This window comes from Trachypithecus francoisi, unplaced genomic scaffold (genome assembly GCF_009764315.1).
Source record: "Trachypithecus francoisi isolate TF-2019V2 unplaced genomic scaffold, Tfra_2.0 Lachesis_group12, whole genome shotgun sequence".
Taxonomy (NCBI): domain Eukaryota; kingdom Metazoa; phylum Chordata; class Mammalia; order Primates; family Cercopithecidae; genus Trachypithecus; species Trachypithecus francoisi.
This window is the reverse complement of record NW_022681457.1, coordinates 97,040,960-97,057,624: the sequence shown is the minus strand read 5'-3', so window position 1 is coordinate 97,057,624 and position 16,665 is coordinate 97,040,960. Positions and strand designations below refer to the sequence as shown.

Here is a 16,665-nt window from a genome sequence, read left to right as displayed (position 1 = left end):
GCCACCTTACCTCTGCAGTTCAGTTCAGCAAGTGCCGTTGAGCCCAGCATGTGTGGTGCAATGTGCTTGATGCTAGGATTCCTGCTCTTGAGGAGCTTGCAGTCGAGTGGTCTAGGATGCATCCTCAGGTAGGGAAAAGTTTATCCATCCAAGTTACAATATTTTCCCCTGATTTTTAAATCTAGCTTCTCCCCAGACCTGGCTCTGGACTCACCAGGCACTGACCACTTTGTCATCATTGCCCAACTGAAGGAAGAAGTGGCTACCCTGAAGAAGATGTTGCATCAAAAGGATCAAATGATTTTAGAGAAAGAGAAGAAGGTATGGTTTATTTTATTCCTCTCCGACCAGAATGATGTGAGGGTGAGAAATGTGGTATGGGACATGATAATAACTCTTTTTAACTGATGTTTGTTGGGTACTTAACATTGACACTTTGAGAGCCTATGTCAAGGTTGGGATATCCTGGGGAGAGGATGGTTGTCTGCCGAGATGACTCTTGGGATGGCATTACTCCAGTCAACTGGGCTCAAAAAATGGATTTTTCTCAGTACTTGCAGCTTCCATTTCTCAGAGAGGACATTTTATTTTGTTTTGTTTTGTTTTTGAGACAGGGTCTCAGCTGTGTCACCCTGGCTGGAGTGGCTGGAGTGCAGTGGCACGATCATGGCTACTGCAGTCTCTACCTTCCAGGCTCAGGCAGTCCTCCCATCTCAGCCCCCTGAGTAGCTGGGACTACAGGCATGTGCCACTGTACTCGGTCAATTTAAAACATTTTTTTGTAGAGACATGGACTTATTATGTTGCCCAGACTGGTCTTGAACTCCTGGGCTTACGTGATCCTTCCACCTCAGCCTCCCAAAGTGCTAGGATTACAAACGTGAGCCACTGCCCCTGGCCTCAGAGAGGACATTTGTTAACTGAGCTTATAGAGACAATGTATTAAAAAAACAGTGTTCACATCTCAGTTCACAGCAGAGCATGTAACAGCACACTGTTCTTGGCATGAACTACCTGGAGAGGCTGTAATCAGAAGGTGCTGAATAAGCATAGAGTTGGGACAAGAGGAGGTAGTTATGTAACTGGAATGTTCAATGCTGTCCAGCTAAAAGAACCTAATGTCTCCTTCTCTTATTATGGGGATGGCCATGTCTGTGGGACAATAATACTCAAAGTTCACGGGCCAGTTCTTCCTCTTCCCTGAACAGTGTTCATGTGGGCCTTCTGCCATGACTTTTACGTCACTATGATTCCATTGCTAACAAGTCTGTTACTAAGTGACCCATCTTTAATATGTTAATATTTTAATCTTAATTTATCTTCAGTATTAATATTCTTTTTTCATATTTTGTTTTTTGAGACAGAGTCTCTGTTGCCCAGGTTCACTGCAACCTCTATCTCCCGAGTTCAAGCAATTCTCCTACCTCAGCCTCCCAAGTAGCTAGGATTATGGGTGCCCGCCACCATGCCTGACTAATTTTTCTATTTTCGGTAGAGACGGGGTTTCACCATGTTGGCCAGGCTGGTCTCAAACTCTTGATCTCAAGTGATCTGCCTGCCTCATCCTCCCAAAGTGTTGGGATTACAGGCATGAGCCACTGTGCCTGGCCTCAGTGTTAATATTTTATTTTCACATCAGAATATCTTCTGCTTTATATTTCTAATATCTTCACATTAATATCTTCAGAATAAGACCAGTCTTATTATGGTTTGATAGTTATCTTCCTTTTTTACATTCTTACTCTGATTCATGTCTCTTATCTTGTTTTCAGGTTTTCTAAATAGTATCTCATTTTTAGGCTGGGTGCAGTGGCTCACACCTGTAATCCCAATACTTTGGGAAGCTGAGGCAGGCAGATTGCTCGAGCCCAGGAATTCAAGACCAGCCTGGGCCATTGGTGAAACCTCATCTTTGCAAAAAATACAAAAATTAGCAGGGCTTGATGGTGTGCACCTATGGTCCCAGCTACTTGGGAGGTTAAGGTGGTAGGATCACCTCAGCCCGAGAGGTCAAGGCTGTGGTGAGCCGTGATCATATCACTGCACTCCAGCCTGTGGGTGACAGAGCCAGACCCTGTCTCCAAAAACAAAAAATAATATCTCATTTTGCTTTAATATTATAATAATAATAGCTAACTTTTATTGGATGCTAACTTCATGCCTGACTCTGTTTTAAGTGCTTTATATGTATTAACTCATTTATTCCTTTTTTTTTTTTTTTTTTTTTAAAGACAGAGTGTTGCTCTGTCACCCAGGCTGGAGTGCAGTGGTGCGATCTCACTGCAACCTCTGACTCCTGGGATCAAGCAATTCTCATTCCTCAGCCTCCTGAGTAGCTGGGACTACAGGCGCCCGCTACCATGCCTGGCTGGTTTTGGTTTTTGTTTTTGTTTGAGACAGGGTCTCTCTCTGTCACCCAAGCTGGAGTGCAGTGGCGCAATCTCTGCTCACTGCAACCTCTACCTCCCTGGGTTCAAGTGATTCTCCTGCCTCAGCCTCCCGAGTGGCTTGGATTACAGGCACATGGCACCACGGCCAGCTAATTTTTGTATTTTTCATAGAGATGGGGGTCTCACCATGTTGGCCAGGCTGGTCTTGAACTCCTGACCTCAAGTGACCCGCCCGCCTCGGCCTCCCAAAGTGCATGAGATTACAGGCATGACCTACCACACCCGGCCTGTTTATTCTTATAATAAGCCTTTGAGGCCAGGCTTGGTTGCTCATGCCTGTAATCCCAGAACTTTGGGAGGCCAAGGTGGGTGGATCATGAGATCAGGAGATCGAGACCATCCTGGCTAACATGATGAAACCCCATCTCTACTAAAAATATAAAAAATTAGCCGGGAGTGGTGGCAGGTGCCTGTAGTCCCAGCTACTCAGGAGGCTGAGGCAGGAGAATGGCGTGAACCTGGGAGGCAGAGCTTGCAGTGAACCAAGATCGCGCCACTGCACTCTAGCCTGGGCGACACAGCAAGACTCCGTCTCAAAAAAAAAAAAGTCTTTGAGGTAGGAATTGTTATAATCATTTCATAGATGAAGAATGCTTCCAGTATTTTTCTTCTTAGGGGTTTCTAATCCCCTCCCCTGGCTCTTTATGTTGTCTTGTGCCAAGTTCAGAATGCTGTGATTCATTCTGAATAGCTAAGACATTGATGTAAATTCCTTTCTTGCATTCTTATAATTTCTACCTCATTTTACAGATGAGGAAACAGACCAAAAGAGGTTAATATGTCCAAACCATACAGCTAGTAAGTGGCGGAACAAGGGACTGGAAGTCTTTCTGACTCTACCATTCTTTCTACTGTGCTATGCTTTCTCCTGCTAGGAAGGTGGAAATTCATGGGAAGAGATCTGTGTTCTTTCACATGACTACATGACTGTCAAGTGAAAATGGCCCAAGTATATTCTCTCCATGGACTAGATCAGAATGGCACATAAAAGGATTTCGGTAAATCAGGGACAAGATGAACACTTGTTTCTACTGCTTTGCAGAGATAGAGTTTTTATTTATTTATTATTTTTATTTTTTTGAGACAGGGGCTTGCTCTGTTGCCCAGGCTGTTGGGCAGTGGTACAATCTCAGCTCACTGTAAACTCAACTTCCCTGGCTCAAGCGATCCTCCCACCTCAGTCCTCTTAAGTAGCTGGGACTGCAGGCGCACAGCACCACGCCCAGCTATTTTAATTTTTGTCTTTTTTTTTTTTTGTAGACACGGCGTTTCACCATGTTGTCCATGTTGGTCTCAAACTCCTGAGTTCGAGTGTTCCACCCTTTTGGCCTTCCAAAGTGCTGGGATTACAGGCATGAGCCACCGCGTCTGGCCCAGAGTTAGGGTTTTTAAAGGAGCAAAAACAAATAGATTGTTTCCCAAAGCTTTCAGGATCAAGGTCACACTCCTCAGCTTGGAATACAGGCTCTTTAGCATATAATGCCTGCCCATCTCTCCAGCCTCATCAGCCATCCAGATAATCTCTGTTATCTCACATTTATCTGTCTGTGCCTATACTGTTCTCTGCTTAGATGCCCTCCTGCTCACCCTATGTGCCTATTGTTACTACATCTCAAAGCTCAGCTCACACATCACCTCTCTGATTTAGAATTTCCTTGAATAGTAGTCAACTATTCAGAAGGGGGTCTGGGATTTGAAATCTAGCTCTGCCCCTTGCTAACTCTGTATATGATCTTGGCCACATTACTTAACTCTTTCTAAAGATCAGTTTTCTCCTCTATAAAATGGGACTACTACCCTCACAATGTTATCATAAAGATCTTCTGAAGTAATCAGTTTTTCTACAACATAGTAAAAGTTCAGTAATTGGTAGCAGCTATTATTCTCAAATATTCAGAAATGTTAGTTCAGGACTTTGTGTAATTTTCAGGAAAGCTTTAGAGAAAAAGAGAGTGTGGAACTCCCTGGCTTTGATTTAGATATGGATCTGCAGGAGAGCCCTGGGTTTCATTAATTTGGGTGACCATTTAGCTCTCTGAAAGCAAATTTTTTTTATTGCACAGAAATTTATTCTGGTTACTCTGCCTTGTTTCCCTCAGATTACAGAGTTGAAGGCTGATTTTCAGTACCAGGAATCGCAGATGAGAGCCAAAATGAACCAGATGGAGAAAACCCACAAAGAAGTCACAGAACAATTGCAGGTGACTGCTTATTTTACATGCTAAAATTGTGTACCTACCTGGTATACCTAGCTGATTCTATTTTAAGTGATCATCTCATAGATTCCTTTTTTTCTCAAAGTATTGACAAATCATGTTAATCCCCTTTTTAGATTTTTTTTTTTTTTTTTTTTTTTTTTTGAGACGGAGTCTCGCGCTGTCACCCAGGCTGGAGTGCTGTGGCCGGATCTCAGCTCACTGCAAGCTCCGCCTCCCGGGTTCACGCCATTCTCCTGCCTCAGCCTCCCGAGTAGCTGGGACTACAGGCGCCGCCACCTCGCCCGGCTAGTTTTTTTGTAGTTTTTAGTAGAGACGGGGTTTCACCGTGTTAGTCAGGATGGTCTCGATCTCCTGACCTCGTGATCCGCCCGTCTCGGCCTCCAAAGTGCTAGGATTACAGGCTTGAGCCACCGCGCCCGGCCTCTTTTTTTTTTTTTTTTTTTTGAGACAGGTTCTCTCTCTGTCACCCAGGCTGGAGAGCAGTGGCACGATCATGGCTCACTGCAGCCTCAACCTCCCGGGCTCTGGTGATCCTCCCACCTCAACCTTCCAAGTAGCGAAGACCACAGCCATATACCACCCTACCCCACTAATTTATTTATTTATTTATTTATTTATTTATTTATTTATTTTTACTGCAAAGAATATTTTATTTTATACATCACTAGCCATGAATTTTTGCCATTAGTTACTATACAAATGCTGCCTAGTGCCATTATCCAAATGGCATAACCATTTTACATCCACAATTCACTTCTATAGTTATAAGTAGAATTTTCATGATTTACGTAAGTACATCTATCAGTGAAGATTTAACACTGAGATGCAATCTAACATCCGTAATATCTGATGTTATGTAGAAGGCAATGTAGGAAAGATGTATTTTAATTACTTTTCATTTAAGTGACCTTATGTAAAAAATAAGATAATTTAGCAGTTCCAAGTATCCAAAGGGTATTTTCAAATGTACACAAAAGAAATGGTTACAGAGATTTTTAAGGAGCATCTTCCATGTCCACATCCTCTTGTAACTGCTGTACCATTTTCTCTTCCAACTGCTTCCCTTTGCCTGCAAGAGGGGCTCGGATAAGATGGATGTTTTGCTTGACTTCTTTGATATCCTGAACTTTCTGTAGCTCTTTATTTTTCTTCAGTCTGTTCATTATAAATTTAGCTTGGCGTTTCTGTTTGATCTCTTCAACTCTCTTCATTGCATCAATAGTTTTATTCCATAGCTCTCGCTGGTATTTGATAGGTTCATTTCTACGTTTTTCAAATTCAAATGAATTATCCACTGTAAGCTCTTTACCAGCTGCTTTCCGGAATGCTTTGGTCCACCTAACTTTGCGAGGATTGCGCTTCTTTTTAAAGTTTTTATGACATTTAGATTTGCAAAATCTGAACACCTTGCAATCGTTGCGGACGAACATCATGCTGTGTCCAGGGTAGATGGGCCCCGAACAGAAATAACACTTCTCGATACGCATGTTGAACCCACGTGGGACCTCACCAAACAAACGCCAAGCTTGACACTAATTTATTTTTTTAATTTTTTTGCAGAGACGGGCTCTCGCTATATTGCCTGAGCTAGTCTTGAACTCCTGGCTTCAAGCGATCCTCCCACCTCAACCTCACAAAGTGCTAGGATTACAGGCGTGAGCCACCATGCCCAGCCTGTAGATATTTTGTATTGTTTTACTCTTGGATGTGTTCTGATCTTTTCCCCTCAAAAATAGTAGAAATATTAAGTGTGTTCTTTGATTTTTGAATAAACCAGATGTGATTCCAGATGTCTGAATTATAGATTCTGTTTATCCAGCTCATGAAGTCACTCCACAGTTTGTATTGCATAAAGCATCCCTTTGTAACAGTGGGTCCCAAGAGATTGAGGTACACTGATTAACCTCTGGCAAATACTTTTTTTTCCTGAACCAAGTGTCAAGCCCTAGAGCTTCCTGTTGTTTTCTACCTCTAGAATTGTTTGTCTCTTTCTGACCCTCCACATCATCTGCCTTAGCATGTGCACTTATTCTGCATGAAAAAACAGATTATATCCTGTTTAAAACATCCTTCTTACACTGATTTTTTTTTTCTTTAGGCCAAAAACCGAGAGCTCCTGAAGCAGGCAGCTGCCTTGTCCAAGAGCAAAAAGTCAGAGAAGTCAGGAGCTATAACCTCTCCATGACACACCTCAAGGAGGCTCCATAGCAACAGCAAATGGAGTTGTCCAGGGTTAGGGTTGGAGACCTGGCTGTTCTGTGGGAATTGCAAGCTTTCTTAAGAAATCTCTATTTTATTACAGTTATCCTTCTTTGTGTGATTGCAGTGGGCTGAATGGAAACACCTGGTTTGTGCTGTGTTAGACTGCATGCTTGAGTGTTTGGGATTTCAAGCTCGCTCTGTTTCTCTCACTATTAGGACTTTTCTTTTTCTTCTTCCTCTTCTCTCTCTATTTTGGTTCTATTTTAATTTTTTTTTTTTTTTTTTTTTTTTTTTGTGGTGGTCACTGCTCAGTATAATGTGCAGAATGATTTTTTTTTTTTTTTTTTTTTTTTTTTTTTTGGTCCATCGTTGCATCCTGCCATACCCATGAGCAAACAGTTTGGCATTAATTATATATCACTGCCACCCTCTGAACTTTGAAAACTGCCACCTTCAGACTTGGTATAATGGAAGAGGCTTTCTCTCTCCAATAAACCTTTTGCTTCAGGGTATACTCTTGGGTTTTTTTCCAGATGTATTATGTATGAACTTTGTACTATGTATAGCCAGAGTTTTATTTATTTTTTAAAAAAGAAACTTTTTCTTGATAAAGGAATAATGGTAGCCTAGCTAGTTCTTGTAAAAGTGATGCCTCTTGAAAAAAAAAAAACAGTCCTATTCACTAGCTTTTAGTAAAAGAATCAGATCTTTTCTTTCTTGTTACCTTGGAGTCTTAAAAACATTGCTAAGGTGAAACAATTCAATGCATAAGTATGGAGCTAAGTGCCTTTTGGAGGATTTCTTGGAAGAGCATTTATGGAGATACTTAAGGGAGGTAGCAAAGATTTGAACCGTCTGTCTTTTTAAGTAAGGGCAGAAAGCAAGGTTGTCCAGGTTGTACTGGACACTTCTCTCCCCACCCTTTTCCTGATTGTTTTATGTGATTGATTTTTAATTTGAACACTGCCACTTCTTTAAAAAATAAAATCCTTTATTTGCTTATATCAGTTGTCATACTGGGCTGCTGTCAGAGAACTTTTTTTTTACATGAACAGATTAAAAATGGAATAATATGGCCAGGCGCAGTGGCTCACGCCTGTGATCCCAGCAATTTGGGAGGCTGAGGTGGGTGGATCATTTGAGGTTAGGAGTTTGAAACCATCCTGGCCAACATGGTGAAACTCCACTACTAAAAAAAAAAATACAAAAATTAGCTGGGACTGGTGGTGCGCACCTGTAATCCCAGCTACCCAGGAGACTGAGGCAGAAGAATTGCTCGAACCCAGGAGGTGGAGGTTGCAATGAGCTGAAATCGCAACACTGCACTGCAGCCTGGGCAATGGAATGAGACTCTGTCTCAAAAAAAAAAAAAAGGAATATTATTTGAACTACAGAGCATTTTGGGGGTCAGCACGAGCTGCTCTAGTAAGGACTCTGAGTCTGATTGGGAAAAATGGTATCACTATACCTTCTCCCCACTCCTCACCCACCCGAGCCCATACACTCCCTGCTTTTCATGGATAGGTATTGAAAACAGGTGCTTCTCAGAAGCACTTTGCCTCAACCAGAGTTATGTGTGCCCTGCCTGTCTTCCCTTCTTAACCCTGTAGGCACATGGATTTACTTTTCCAGGAAAGGGGATAGATTTACATTTCTAGGCATACTCTCAGGTCCTCTTTGTGATGTTTGTGAAAGGAATTAGGGTGTGTCATGTGTGCCATGAAACAACAAAACCAACTATCCTAGAATCATTTATGCAGGGGGTACTACAGTTAGAAATAATAATGAGGGCAGATAACATTTGTACCTCAGTCTACCAAAAAATTGTAGCACTAAATTTAATTTCTAGGCGTTTCCTGGAAGCAGATGCTCTATAATTTGTGATAGCATTCTCATAAATGGAGTCCTGCACATAATTGGACAGAGATGTGGAAATGGTGGTTTCCTTCTGATAAGGGATACAGTGGACCATGTCGCTTATATATCACCCTACTAGGGGATATAATTTTCCCTTCTAAGCAAGGGAAATGGCAGTGCTAAATAGTTTTGTAAAGTTTTTGAATGAGAAACTTTTAGGTAAAGATAAACTGTCATAGTATTTTTCAGATGCATTTGCACTGACTATGGGAGAAAAATTTGGGGGAAATGACAGTCATGGTGTTGTTTTTTTTTTTAATTTTATTTTGAGGACTGAAATTCTGTTACATGATGTATGACAATATAAAAACATATTTAGTTTTATACTAAGTCTTTTTTTAAGGTCTTGGCATTTAATATAAAGTAAATTCACGCATTTTCTAACTTTCCATAAGTTCCAAAAAGGGAAAGAAGAAACCTCAGTCTTGAAATTTTGATTTTTAAAGATCATGACACTGTTTTACCATGAAATTGAGTAGCTAACTTTTGGTAACACCTTTTGTTTCTTTGTATGTTTGTAATAATGGACATTTTAAAACAGGAATGTTTTGGTTTGTACAGACTTTGACAAATGTGTGTTAATAAAAATTCATATTGACTCAAGTGTAATTGTTGGATTTTGTTTTTATTTCTTGCTGATTTACCAATAGACATACCCCATTATCCCCTTCAGCCTAGAAAAGTTTGTCTTGCTTGTAGACTTAAAAAATTAAAAGCCTAACTGCTAATTGGGAATTTCCTGTCCATTAGAGAATAAACTCATTCTCTTTCTTTCTTCTATGACTTTGTTGTGAGACAAGAGTCTCCCTCAGTCATCCAGGCTGGAGTGCAGTGGCAAGTGGATCACTGAGCCCTGACTTCCTGGGGATTCTCCCACCTCAGCCTCACAAGTAGCTGGGACTACAGATGCACACCACCATACCCAGCTAATTTTTGTATTTTTTGTAAAGGTAGGGTTTTGCCATCCAGGCTGGTCTCCAACTCCTGGGCTCAAGCCATCCATCCACCTCAGCCTCCGAAAGTGCTGGGATTACAGGCATGAGCTACCACACTGAACCTCTTGGTGATTCTATTTACCCAGTTTAAGTGCTCATGTGATAGGCACTGTGCTAGGCAGTGCAGTTACAGCAGTGACAAAAACAAGTTACTGTCCTTATGGGGCTTCCATTTAGTGGAATATTGGACACCACTCACACCACCATTGTTCCTTGATTTAAAAAGAAAAAAAAAAAAAATTTTTTTTTGAGACGGAGTCATGCTCTGTTGCCCAGGCTGGAGTGCAGTGGCATGATCTTGGGTCACTGCAACCGCCACCTCCCGGGATCAAGCAATTCTCCAGCCTCATTACAGGCATGCACCACCACATTTGGCTAATTTTTTTGTATTTTTAGTTGAGACAGGATTTCACCATGTTGGCCAGACTGGTGTCGAACTCCTTACCTCAGGTAATCCACCTTTTTTGTCTCACAAAAAAATTATTTTGAGACAGCCTTTCTCTCTCACGCCAGAGTGCAGTGATGTGATCTTGGCTCACTGCCGCTTTGACCTCCCAGGCTCAATTGATCCTTCCACCTCAGCCTCCCAAGTAGCTTGGACTACAGGTGTGTACCACCATTCCTAGCTAATTTTGTTTATTTTTTGTAGAGATGAGGTCTCAGTATGTTGCCCAGACTGGTCTTGAACTCCTGGACTCAAGTGATCCTCCCACCTTGGCCTCCCAAAGAGCTGGAATTACCCAGGTGTGAGCCACAATGCCCAGCCATGTTCCTTGATTTTTATTCTTATTATTCAAAACATAATACAGAATGAATCTTCATGAAGTATGAGTGAAAGCTTTTTGAAATGTCATCTCACAAGGAGAGGAATGCATCCCTTTGAAACCCTAGAGCCAGTAGGTTTTAAAATGAGAAGTGCCTTTCAGACACTGTCACTGTTACATCCTGGTCATTCTATAAACTCAAAGCTAATTGAAGATAGTTTTATTTTGTAGGCTATGTTTTTGTTTTTGTTTTTGTTTGAGACAGACTCTTGCTCTGTCACCCAGGCTGGAGTGCAGTGGTGCGATCTCGGCTCACTGCAACCTCTGCCTCCTGGGTTCAAGTGATATTGTGCCTCATCCTCCCAAGTAGCTGGGATTATAGGCATGCGCCACCATGCCTAGCTAATTTTTGTATTTTTAGTGGGAGACAGGGTTATGCCATGTTGGCCAGGCTGGTCTTGAACTCCTAATCTCAGGTGATCCACCTGCTTTGGCCTCCCAAAGTGCTAGGATTTCAGGCATGAGCCACTGTGCCTGGCCTGTTTTTGTTTTTTGTTTTTTGGTTTTTCTGAGATGGAGTCTCGCTCTGTCACCCAGGCTGGAGTGCAGTGGTGCAATCTCGGCTCACTGCAACCTCCGCCTCCCTGGTTCAAGCAATTCTCTAGCCTCGGCCTCCCAAGTAGCTGGGATTACAGGTGCCTGCCACCAAGCCTGGCTAATTTTTGTATTTTTAGTAGAGACAGGGTTTTATCATGTTGGCCAGGCTGGTCTCGAACTCCTGACCTCAAGTGATCTGCCTACCTCGGCCTCCCAAAGTGCTGGGATGACAGGTGTGAGCCACCACACCCTGCCTATTTTGTAGGCTATTTTTATGACTACCTTTATTGTGTGAATTATCTTAATTGACTCATTTACTCAGCCTTTAAAACCACTTAGGGTAAGAAAATAGTATAAACAGGCCAGGAGTAGTGGCTCATGCCTGTAATCCCAGCACTTTGGGAGGCCGACGTGGGCAGATCACCAGGTCAAGTGTTCGTTAGACTAGCCTGGCCAACATGGCGAAAACCCATCTCTACTAAAAATACAGAAATTAGCTGGTTTCTACTTTATTTACTGTCCCTGGTGTAAGAACATGTCAGCCTTGATGTTAATTGCACAAATTATGATGCATATGGCACTTCTGCCTGTCCTGGAGGATTGCCTTTAATTAACTGGCTTCCTAGAACATGTATACCTATTCACTATGGCATATAAGCTTTGGGTCTGGGGAGTAACAGCACGGAAATCTACCTGTCTTGTGGCTGCCCAAGACTATGCGTTTGTCCATAAGTTCCCTCAGTAAATCAACCAATACTGACAAATTGGATTTGTCTGCCTCCTCCTTTGTCTTCTTGGCTTCTTGGCATTTGGAGGTCACTTTGCATATACAGCCATTTCACAGGACAGAGGACAACAAAGTAGAAGAGCATGTGAGGTGGAGGCTATTGTGCTGACCATCTTATAAAATACAATCTGCCACACAGGGAATGGGTTTTGGAACTAAGCCAGATCAGAGATAGCAAGCTATAATGTCCTTCATGTCCTACCTTCAGACATCACACTCCATCATTTCTACAATAGTCTATTGGTTACAGTGGTCAAGTTACTGACACTTTGATGTGGGAAGAGACTGTCCAGATGCATTAATACCAGAAGATGATATTGAGGGTCCACCTTGGAGGCTAGCTACCACATTGACTTTTGGCCAGCAGGATTGAGTAACGATTGTGTGAACCTCTGGATTTTGAAGATAGCAATAAAAATTACCTTTTGGGGGAAAGTAGTTCATACTTCTTAGCTATTATTGGAATCCATGACTTCTCCGACTACCAGGGCTTGCCAGGCTGTCCCTCCAGCAAATTATCAACCCTATTTGAAAAGTGAGACCATGTAGTGCTATGATGTCAGGCTGCCTGAAGTGGAAACTTCCTGTCTGTACTTACCTTAGAGTTACTGTGAGGATTAAATAATACATATAGAAGTGTTTTGTTTGTTTGTTTGTTTGTTTTCAGAGTCAGATCTCAGCCAGGCGCGGCGTTTCACACCTGAAATCCCAGCACTTTAGGAGGCTGAGGCAGGTGGATCATGAGGTCAGGAGATTGAGACCATCCTGGTCAACGTGGTGAAACTCCCTCTCTACTAAATATACAAAAATTAGCTGGGTGTCGGCTGGGCGCGGTGGCTCACGCCTGTAATCCCAGCACTTTGGGAGGTCGAGGCGGGCAGATCACAAGGTCAGAAAATCAAGACCATCCTGGCTAATACGGTGAAACCCTGTCTCTATTTAAAAAAATACAAAAAATTAGCTGGGCGTGGTGGCGGGCGCCTGTAGTCCCAGCTACTCAGGAGGCTGAGGCAGGAGAATGGCGTGAACCCAGGAGGCGGAGCTTGTGGTGAGCTGAGATCGAGCCACTGCACCTCCAGCCTGGGCAGCAGAGCGAGACTCCATCTCAAAAAAAAAAAAAAAAAAATTAACTGGGCATGGTGGCACGTTCCTGTGATCCCAGCTACTCAGGAAACTGAGGCAGGAGAATCGCTTGAACCAGAGAGTCAGAAGTTGCAGTGAGCGCAGATCGCGCCACTGCACTCCAGCCTGGTGACAGAGGGAGACTCAGTCTAAAAAAAAAAAAAAAACAAAAAGAGTCAGATCTCGCTCTGTTGCTCAAGCTAGAGTGCAGTGGCATGATCATAGTTTACTGCAGCCTCGAACTCTTAGACTCAAGCAATCTTCCTACCTCAGCCTCTTGAGAAGCTGGGACTACAGGCACAAGCCACTATGCCCGGCTACATGTAGAAGTCATGTAGCTGCTAGGCACTCCAGCCTGGGTGAACAGTGCTTGGCACATAGCATGCACTCAATTTTGTAAGCTATTATCACCTATGACTTCTACAGAATCAACATTTTATGTTTCCTAAGAAGGAAGGTGATAGAGGGATAAATTAGAATGATGTATGTTTACTTGTTTTTTTGCTTCCAAAGTCACTTTATTCCTAGGTCACTTCTAGGCCATCAGACCATTATTGCAACCCACAACTTTTATAACCTCTTTTTCAACTCCACATTACCTACCTCATATATGCCACTTTATTGCATTGATTCCTAGAGTGCCATTTAAGTATGTGTGTGTCTGTGTGTGTGTGTATAAAATTGGCATACACTAAAATAACCCTCCTTAGTGCACAATGAGTTTTGACAAGTGTATGAAGTTGTGTAATCACCACCATAATCAAGATATGGAACATATTCATCAACCCCAAAAGTTCCCTTGTGTCCTTTGGTGACCTTCCCTCCACATCAGCCTTTATGCAACCACTAATCTGATTTATATTCCTATACCTTTGCCTTTTAGAGAATGTCATACAGCCAGGTGCGGTGGTTCACGCCTGTAATCCCAGCACTGTGGGAGGCCAAGGTGGGCAGATCACCTGAGGCCAGGAGTTCAAGACCAGCCTGGCCAACATGGTGAAACCTCGTCTCTACCAAAATTACAAAATGAGCTAGGCATGGTGGCACATGCCTGTAATCTCAGCTACTCGGGAGGCTGAGGCAGGAGAATCGCTTGAGCCTGGGTGGCAGAGGTTGCAGTGAGCCGAGATCGCGCCATTGCACTCCAGCATGGGTAACAAGAGTGAAACTCCGTCTCAAAAAAAAAAAAAAGAGAATGTCATATAAATGGAATCATATAGGATATGGCCTTTTATGTCTGACTTTTTTCACTTAGCATATGTGTTCGAGATTCATACGTGTTTTTGCATGTCTCAGTAATTTATTCCATGTCTCAGTAGTTTCTTTTATAGCTGAATAGTTTTCCACTGTGTGGATGTACCACAGTTTATCTCTTCAGCAGTTGATGGACACTTGAGCTGCTTCCAGTTTTTGGTTATTATGAATAAAGCTGCCTTGAACATTTGCATACAGGTCTTTTAATAGAAATGTGTTTTTATTATTCTTGGGTAAATATATAGCAGTGGAGCTGCTGAATTGCTGGGTTGTAAGGTAAATTTATTCTTAACTGTATAAGAGACTGTAAAACTATTTTCCAAAGTGACCATACCATTTTGCATCCCCACCAGCAATATATGAGCACTAATTTTAATACAGTATTATTTGCAATCTAAGTGAATTTCCCCATTAACTCCTCCCTAACAGTCTCCAGGAAGCTCACCATACTGATAGTGATAGTGATACTTTACGATCTTGGATTACTGCACCCTCTGCCTCCCAGGTGCAAGCCATCCTCCCACCTCAGCCTCCCAAGTGGCTGGGACTACAGGCATGTGCCACCATGCCCAGTTAATTTTTGTATTTTTTGTAGAGACAGGGTTTCACCATATTGTCTGGGATAGTCTCGATCTCCTGAGCTCAAGTGATCCATCCTTTTGGCCTCCCAAAGTGCTGGGATTACAGACATGAGCCACTGCACCTAGTCCTATTCTGACTTTTAATAACATAGATTTAATTTAGCCAGTTTTGAACTTAATAAAGATGAAATGATACAGATTGTACTCATTTTATGTCTGGCTTCTATCTTCTCCTTTTTTTTTTTTTTTTTTTAAGAGACAGGGTCTCGCTCTGTCACCCAGGCTGGAGTGCAGTGGTGCGATCATAGCTCACTGCAGCCTTGACTTCCTGGCCTCAAGGATCCTCCCACCTTGATCTCTCAGGTAGCTAGGACTACAGGTGTGCACCACCATGCCTGGCTAATTTGCATCTGGCTTCTTTAGCTATGCATTGTTGGGAAGAGGTCACCTATGTTGTTCACACAGCAGTAGGCCATTTATTTTTGTGCTCTATAATATCTGTTTATACAAACCTCTGTTGATGGATATTCAAGTTGTTTCCAGTTTGGAACTAGTAAAAATAAATACTGCTATGAACTTCATAATAACACCAAATTGGAAACAATGCAAACATCCATCAATAAGAGAATGGATAAGTAAACTGTAAGTATATTTATATGAGGAAATACTAATCAGTAATAAAAAAAGACCAAACTACTGATATATGCAACATCATGGATAAATCTCAAAAATATTGTCTTAATTGAAAAAAGCCAAAACTAAAGAATATAAAAAATATGAAGTCCAAGAGCAGACAAAGCTAATCTGTAGTGATAAAAATCAGGAAGTAAAGGCCGGGTGCAGTGGCTCACGCCTGTAATCCCAGCACTGAGAGGCTGAGGCAGGCGGATCATTTGAGAGGCCGAGGCAGGCGGATCATTCGAGACTAGCCTGACCACGGTGAAACCCTGTCTCTACTAAAAATACAAAAAAATCAGCTGGGCATGGTGGCGCATGCCTGTATTCCCAGCTACTCGGGAGGCTGAGTCAGGAGAATCGCTTGAACCCAGGAGGTGGAGGTTGCAGTGAGCCGAGATCATGCCACTGCACTCCAGCCTGGGTGACAGAGTAAGACTCCATCTAAAAAAAAAAAAAAAAAATCAGTAAGTAACTTCCAGTGATGAGGGAAATGGATTAGAAAGGAGCATAAGTCAAAGAAAGTTTCTGGGGTGATGATGAAAATGTTCTATCTCTTGGTTTGGGTGTGGAAGTAACATGGGTGTGTCAAAATCCATTGAGCTGAACACTTAATATCTATGCATTCGATTGTATATCAATTATAACTCAATAACAATCAAATGTAAGGGCTGAGTGTCATAGCTTACTCCTGTAATCCCAGCACTTTGGGAGGCCAAGGTGGATGAATCGCTTGAGCCCAGGTGTTTGAGACTAGCCTGGGCAACATGGCAAGACCACATCTCTACCAAAAAAAAAAAAAAAAAAAAAAAGAAAATTAGCCAGGTGTGGTGGTGTGTGCCTGTAATCCCAGCTACTTGGAGGCCTGAGGTAGGAAGATGGCTTGAACCAGAGAGATTGAGTCTGCAGTGAGTTGAGATCATGCCACTGCACTCCAGCCTGTCTCAAAACAAACAAACAAAAACAGTAAATAAGTATAGAAAAATGCTGCTTGGTCCTAAAAATGTTCCTATGGACTATACCTGGTTTTTGGAACACATATAGTTGGGTATATAGTTAGGAGTAGAATTGCTGGGTCATAGGGTGCATGGGAATCCTGGCT

General features: G+C 42.3%; 2 protein-coding genes across 4 annotated transcripts in view; one reads left to right on the top strand and one right to left on the bottom strand.

The window, feature by feature from the left end:
- Nucleotides 1-9,397, top strand: part of FAM76A (family with sequence similarity 76 member A) — a 42,431-nt gene extending 33,034 nt beyond the window's left edge. For all 3 annotated transcript variants that reach the window (XM_033227557.1, XM_033227559.1, XM_033227556.1), the window contains 3 exons: nt 186-321; nt 4,550-4,651; nt 6,768-9,397. In XM_033227557.1, coding sequence (XP_033083448.1) covers nt 186-321; nt 4,550-4,651; nt 6,768-6,854 — 325 coding nt within the window. In that variant the 3' untranslated portion in view covers nt 6,855-9,397. The remainder of the gene's footprint in view (nt 1-185; nt 322-4,549; nt 4,652-6,767) is intronic.
- LOC117093027 (probable ribosome biogenesis protein RLP24) lies at nt 5,299-6,205 on the bottom strand. Its single transcript, XM_033227560.1, has one exon. It carries the CDS (start codon nt 6,154-6,156, stop codon nt 5,665-5,667), a length of 492 nt encoding a protein of 163 aa, XP_033083451.1. The 5' UTR covers nt 6,157-6,205; the 3' UTR covers nt 5,299-5,664.
- Nucleotides 9,398-16,665: the final 7,268 nt, after the last annotated feature.

What these genes read in the sequence shown, in the direction of transcription:
- LOC117093027 (XM_033227560.1), bottom strand. Translation starts at nt 6,156, where the DNA reads ATGCGTATCGAGAAGTGTTATTTCTGTTCGGGGCCCATCTACCCTGGA.